This window comes from Choristoneura fumiferana, chromosome 12, assembly GCF_025370935.1.
Source record: "Choristoneura fumiferana chromosome 12, NRCan_CFum_1, whole genome shotgun sequence".
Taxonomy (NCBI): Eukaryota; Metazoa; Arthropoda; class Insecta; order Lepidoptera; family Tortricidae; genus Choristoneura; species Choristoneura fumiferana.
Window position 1 is genome coordinate 7,722,805 of NC_133483.1, and position 6,786 is coordinate 7,729,590.

Below are 6,786 nucleotides of genomic sequence, written 5' to 3' on the forward strand. Positions count from 1 at the left end.
CACTACGTGGACGTTTCAAGAGAAATAACTACTTATTGTTAGTTAATTCCTCAGGCCACACGGGGCTAGAACCCTGTCAAGAGTTGATTTGATATCGTATCTTCGACCTCGAGCTACGTAGTACTAGTGTTCTATTGTTTACTCTGATCTACCATCATAGTATAGCTTTGTGTACAGCCTTGGAGTTAAGTTGGAGGCAATTATTCCGCACTCGATTGTCTCAGTTAATTAACGCACATTCCTCTCCACCGTCTCTTCATCTTCTTCGTTAATTCCTTTTAAATTACCGTTCATTATTTATTACCGTTTCCGAATTATTAGGTATTATTAGGATTTGATGAAAAATTAGGATGGTAGGTAACTGTTAACTAAAGGAAACCGGTTTAAATTCCGTTTCTCCTCTTTTGAATTTATTATGGGTTTGCGCTTGATTTTTGAGCTCTTTCCTAAAGACTGTTTTAAAGATTTTAAATCATTATAATTTTATTAAAATTTGTAATAGGCGTACATTAATTGTACGAAGTAGGTACAACTACTAAATAACATATTGTTGAACAGTCAAGTCTAATGTTTTGTGCAATTCATCAAACGCATGCTTATGTTAAACTTCAGTCCCATTTTCACCGTGGACCGATAATTACCGGGCAAATTGTAATTTTTAATTTAAATTATAGTGTCAATTGCATTAGATAATTTTTGAAATATGTGTTAACCAGTGTATAATCGCCATACAAACAAACGGCCCATAATTCAGTACATAGCGAGACAGCTGTCAAGTATGGTATTGGATAAATTCATTAGGATATCCGCCTCATATTGCTCCCAGTGACACTTGATATGGACTAGTTAGGTGCTTATTTACATTTGTGCCAACAAATCTTGTTGTATACATGTATATATATATATAGTATGGTTCCATGAACTAGTGTTTTATCATCACATTTCTTGCTGGACAGTTGCCATCAGATATTTCAGCGCGGCCAAGGTGTTCAAAATATCGGAACATGTAGGTACTCTATTATTAAGGTATTAGAGTTCATGTTTCGATATTTTTGACCACCTTGGCTGCTCCAAAATATCTAATGGTGACTGTACAGTCACCAGCATTAATATCTGCCACAGCGGAGCGTGCAAAAATATCTGACACGTCCTTCCGGCCCTAGAAATAGAGTCGTATCAGATATTTATGCACGCTTGTTGTGTCAGATATTGGTGCTGGTGACTGTACAAGTGACAAATATATCCCATTTCGTGTACTTTTAAGTAGATCACTTCAATCAAATACTTACATGTTTTGGCGTATATTTTCAAAAGCGACACTTCTAAATGACGCAGCACGGAATGCGCTGGTCTCTTTTTCTGGTTTTTCTGTGCGTCCATGTCTCAGTTTGTATTTTCGATATGGTTTTACGGGATGACCGTAAAATTAACAAATTTGGAGTTGGAATAAAAATACAAAAAGACTCGAAATAACCAATCATACTTTTAAATGAAACAACACTTGTTTTATACATAGAGTATATTTGTGACATCTCGTCACTATCACATCAAATAAATTTTCGCCCTAAGTAAATACCCCTTTTTACTAAAATAAAAATATTTTCAACGAAGCAAACACGCTTCGCTCGTAGGTAGGTACGAGTACATATCAAAAAATAGAATATTTCTACAGGAACTCGTAGGTTTTAACTCCTGGCATTCCGGTACAATTTATATTTTTATTACCTTTAATCAATCAATTAACAAAAAATAGTTGCATCGATACTATCAACGTTTCCGCCGATAGGTTGAAAAGATACTATGATTGGTTAGCCGTTGTTTGGTTTCTATATTTATTGTACTGGAATGACTTATGGTGTCTCTCATTTACCTCTTGTTACCATAAATGTAGATAGGATAAAATAATTTTAAACTGAAATCTTTGATTCGAAGGCTGCAATGGTTTCAGGCGGGTAATACAGGGGTTTCTCCTGTAGCAGGCGTGACCGTAGGCACTTCCAGTCTTTTGTTTTTCTGATCCTTTTTGTGCTGTTTGTAGAACCATCTGAAATTAATAACAAACATTGACATCGGGTCTTGAATGTAAGCTTAATAATTCAGTGAATGCGTCGCGTAAGTAAATGCCGCTGGTTCTCCTGATGTCAGTTGTGTCAACATTTACCCGTCACGCGGCCTAGAGACTACATTAGTGCCTAATGTGCCCATGAATTAGGCACATTTATGAACGCAGTTTTAGCCTTGGAATCATTGTTCACGAATCAAATGTGAACAGAAATATACTATTGAAAGTGCTCTCTAATATTGGTACAGGAAACCTGTTAACTGACTTTTTATGGAGGGATCAAAGTTTTCTTGGACAATTCACAGTAACATCAGCTGTAAATAAAATTTTGATACCATGTTTAAAGATGTGCCAATCTAGCAAATAATTCTAAATTTATTTGTGCCTAGCAGAGCAGAGGGACTTTACATTTATAAGCTGGATTATATCAATAGGGCAGAATTTAAGCTAATAAAGATTTCTAGGCTGAAATCGATTGGAAAAATTACCCGAAAATGATCAGAGCTGGTATTGTGGCCGCTACACTGAACAGCATGAAGGTACCGGGCAGTGTTTTGAGAGTGGCGATGTAGACGCGCGAGTATAGCGGCGCGAAGATCAAAGGCATCAGCGTCTCTGCTATACCGAATAAAGAGAAGACCTTGCCTGGATAAGAAAATAAAACGTTAGTACAGTCTTATTATTAACGTAATTCTTGTTCACAGTGTAGCTGGGGTGGTGCTTGCGAAATAAATCATATGCAGGATGGAAATTTTTAATGCTATCCGGAGTCGTATCACACGATTTGCACGTGGAGATAAATAAATAAATAAATATCCTGGGATAATTGAAACCAATCGACCTAGTTCCAAACTAAGCAAAGCTTATATATTTTCAATAACATTACTTACTGAACAAAAAATAAATGAATAATTAAATTACAAATAGTTACTACTCATCCACAACAAGTTTCGTCAGGTAACTAAAACTAAAAGCGGTAAATTACACGCCTACCCGCAACTGGCTCAATTAAAAACGCTCTTCTTTAATGCGTACTTATTGCGTATGGTAAGTCCCAACCCTACTCGCATCCGGCCCAAAAGTACCGAAAGTACCCGCCGCACTACCGCGCTGTATTGCCAGCGATATTCGTTGAACCAGGTATGGGTAATAGGCAACGGGTAAACGTACTTATTATATAGATAAATATATACTTAAATAAATACGTCCAAAACCCAAGAACAAACAGTATTAGGTATTCATGTCGGCGGCCGATCGTAAAATCCGCCAGATCACGAAATTCCTAGGCATATCGTGAAATGCCGTCATTTCATGAATTGGCTAAGGGACATCCGCCGTATCGTTCAAAACTCACCGTTTAGCGATTTGCCTAGTGACGTTTAGGCAGATCATGAAATTCCTAGGCATATCATGAAGCGCCGCCATTTCATGATTTGGCCAGTTTAGGCAGATCATGAAATTCCTAGGCATATCATGAAACGCCGCCATATCGGTTCTGGCACTTCGCCGGCCGCTGCCGCGGCACGCTCGCTTCGCTCGCTCGGCTCGTGCGTCGTGATCACAATTAATACTAACCACTCCTCGCTTCGCTCGTCGTACCTAAAAATTTCTATATAAATAAATAACAACTAGTGAATACTTTATTTATCAACAAAATACTAACCTCTATAATACGGGTCCATGGTTTTTTCATATTGTGCACAGAATCCGTTTGATTCACATAAAAAAACGGAGCTGATGTTCAAAAGCTTCTTTTGCACTTCTATTTTGAAATTCAATCATAGTTTCGGTTTAAGGATCATTTTGTTGCGACGCCGACATTTTTCACGCGCTAAACAAACACGACCGGTCAGCTGGTCACGGCCGCCATTGCATACACAGCGCCACCAGTGGCCCAAAAAAAGAAACTATTTTACGATGTGCCCGGTATAGAGCTAGAATATCGTCGAATGCGTTGCTCTAATCGATCTGCCGTATTATTTCTCAGGCACATCGTGATATGCCTGGCCAACGTTTAGCATATCATGAAATGGCGGCGTTTCACGATATGCCTAGGAATTTCTGTGATCTGGCGGATTTTACGATCGGCCGCCGACATTCATACAAACTGCCCCGACTGCGGATGGAACTCGGGGTAAGCTTCGCAGCCAGGTTCTCTAACCTCTCGGCTATCGGCAACCTTTGTAACTTTATCATCTCCATCATTACTTTTTCTCTCTCGTCTAAATTCTTTGGTGAAAAGTTGAAATAATTTATTCTTTTCGGTTATGAAACAGTGAACATTACGTATAATGTTGATGGCGCGTACTCTGCGTGGGAACCAAAGGGACTTAATTACAATAAGGTATGCATAGATAGGTACTAACCTAATTCTTTATACGAGACCAATTTTGAGGCGATTGACTTCAAAGCTAGGGATGCGGTTCCGTTGAGTATCTCCACAAGAGGACCTGAAATTAAATGAACAGTTAACCCTCTTGTTATTATTCCCATTAATGGTGTCCGTTCGACTAACAATAATGTGAGTTATGATGAATCCTTATTCGTCAACGGTTATTGAGCTTATGTTAACTTAACATATTTTTTCTTTATAAGTCATTGCAACTTGCCTTTCCCAGATACAGACAAAACAATATTTTTCTCATTACTGGTCTGTAACTTGTTATGAATAACATGCACACAGACCTGAAACGTAACTCACTGAGTGTTTTCATGTAGGCACTTACGTTTAATTTTCCCGAGACACAAAGTATCTTAAGAAATGAGAGTTTATTGTGCAAAGTCATAAACACCACACTGTTGTGATAATACCATAGAATTATTAAAATAGAATACACGCGCTGTTTGTTAGGTATAAATACCTCTGAATGCTTTCGCTGGTTTTCCTTATCAAGTTTTGACAGAGACGCGAAAGTAGATATAACAATTCTTAAGCGGATTCACGTGGACTCTTAAAACTTTGTGTAACAATGTAGTTGACGTCGTTTCACAACACTGCGCGTATTCTGAACAGCGTTTTGAATACGTTTAAGTTTAGCAAACGCATTCGCGTATCACATCTCACACCACTTTATAGTATAAAGTAACAGTAAGTATTGTTAGTGACTTACCGTTATTCACACTAAATATATTTTTTAAGGGATGCATACTCGTATAATTGAATCGAAATTATTAGGTACCCAACGAAGGAAAATCAGAGGAAAAACTCGTGTATAAGCGAATTTTGGCATATTTTTAGGGACTGGTGTTTTAAACCACATACTAAAAGTACTGATGGGGTGGGGGAAGCTAACGGTGTGAGGGGGGGTGAAGGTCCTTTTTTTAGTTATTCGTAAATAACTCGTAAACGCTGGCCCACAGCAAAAAAATGTTGCAAAACATAAGTAATCTACATAAAATTCTCTACAAAAAGATTCTATACATTTCCTTTAGATTTAGACCATTGTATTCCACAATTAAAGCGAATAATTGAATATGCATATGAATATATACAATATTTCCCTGAGATCAAATATTTCATGAGATATGGAGGGAAGAGATGGACAATAAAATAATAAACACATTTCTTTAAGTATGGCACGAATATGGCACAAGACGAGCAAATAATTAAAAACATTAGATCGTACTCGTCAAAAACAAAAACATTATTTCAGTGACTTTAAAAACAATTAGTTTATTTTTATTTTTATTACACTTTAAAGTTTATTCGAAGTAGCAATGTAAAGCAAAATGTTTGATGTTTGTAGGGTGACAGGCGACGTCAGAGTTGGGTTCTAGGATGGCGTACATTGATTATTTAATTTGTATGAAAAAGGTAAAATCTAAAGACTCCATTACTTTTAAAAGTTATTGGTAAAAAAAATATTTTAATGGAAGCTTTTTTGCTGCCTGTACTTTTAGTGAACTTTACTTGCATTGTCACCCAAACTACATTTGTATACCAAATTTCAAGTCAATGCCATTTACTGTTGAAGAGTTCCGTCCTGCGGAGACGATCCTGGTCGGACTACCAGGATGTCACTACCAGATTATTGTATTGTTACGCAATTACACAAGTATTCCAAATTTCAAGTCAATCTGACTACTGGAAGTTGGTCAAATTTAACTTGCAAGATTTGTCTACAGAAAGACAGGTAAAATAAACAAAAGCTTGTAAAAATAAAAACGGCAGCCTGGCTGCGGCAGCAAGTCGAACATGACGAGGATGTATGCTCGCGCACTGAGCCGCCTGGCTGTTCAGCCATGCAGTGCCGTGCGCAAAGTTAATGCTGTGGCGTTTTTCATACTTAAAAAAATTAAAGCATTTTGTTTAGTTAGTATAAATTTATGCGAGCACAACTATAACATTCCATATTATGTGTAGAATTGATTATAATTGATGGCGATGACGACGATGATGATGATGACGATATTTTAGACTTGGAAAATATTTAATTAGGAATTTTGAATATGTTTGCCATACTTAAAGAAATGTAAGTTTGTTTTTGATTGTCCATTCTTCCCTCCATATCTCATGAAATATTGATCCCAGGTAAAAAAATACATAGAAACTTATTGTAGGTTAATTTTATGTAGATTACTTACGTTTCAGAACATTTTTGCTATGGGTCACGATTACGAGTTATTTACGAAAATCTAAAAAAGGGATCTTTACACCCCCCTACCCGTTAGCTTCACCCCCACCCGTCAGTACCTTAAGTATATGGTTTTAAACACCCATTCCC

At 37.1% G+C, this 6,786-nt stretch overlaps 1 protein-coding gene across 1 annotated transcript; it reads right to left on the reverse strand.

Annotated features, from left to right (window-relative positions):
• Positions 1-1,501: 1,501 nt before the first annotated feature.
• On the reverse strand, positions 1,502-4,555 carry LOC141433669 (probable peptidoglycan muropeptide transporter SLC46). Its single transcript, XM_074095770.1, has 3 exons — positions 4,429-4,555; positions 2,551-2,707; positions 1,502-2,044 (listed from the first exon to the last, which is right to left on the reverse strand). The coding sequence occupies exons 1-3, from the start codon at positions 4,553-4,555 to the stop codon at positions 1,945-1,947; spliced, it is 384 nt and encodes a 127-aa protein (XP_073951871.1). The 3' UTR covers positions 1,502-1,944.
• Positions 4,556-6,786: the final 2,231 nt, after the last annotated feature.

Coding starts and splice junctions, on each gene's coding strand:
- LOC141433669 (XM_074095770.1), bottom strand. CDS start 4,555: ATGGGAATAATAACAAGAGGGTTAACTGTTCATTTAATTTCAGGTCCT. Junction 2,708..4,428: donor GGTCTCGTATAAAGAATTAG/GTTAGTACCTAT, acceptor TTTCTTATCCAG/GCAAGGTCTTCTCTTTATTC. Junction 2,045..2,550: donor CCAGCTCTGATCATTTTCGG/GTAATTTTTCCA, acceptor TATTAATTTCAG/ATGGTTCTACAAACAGCACA.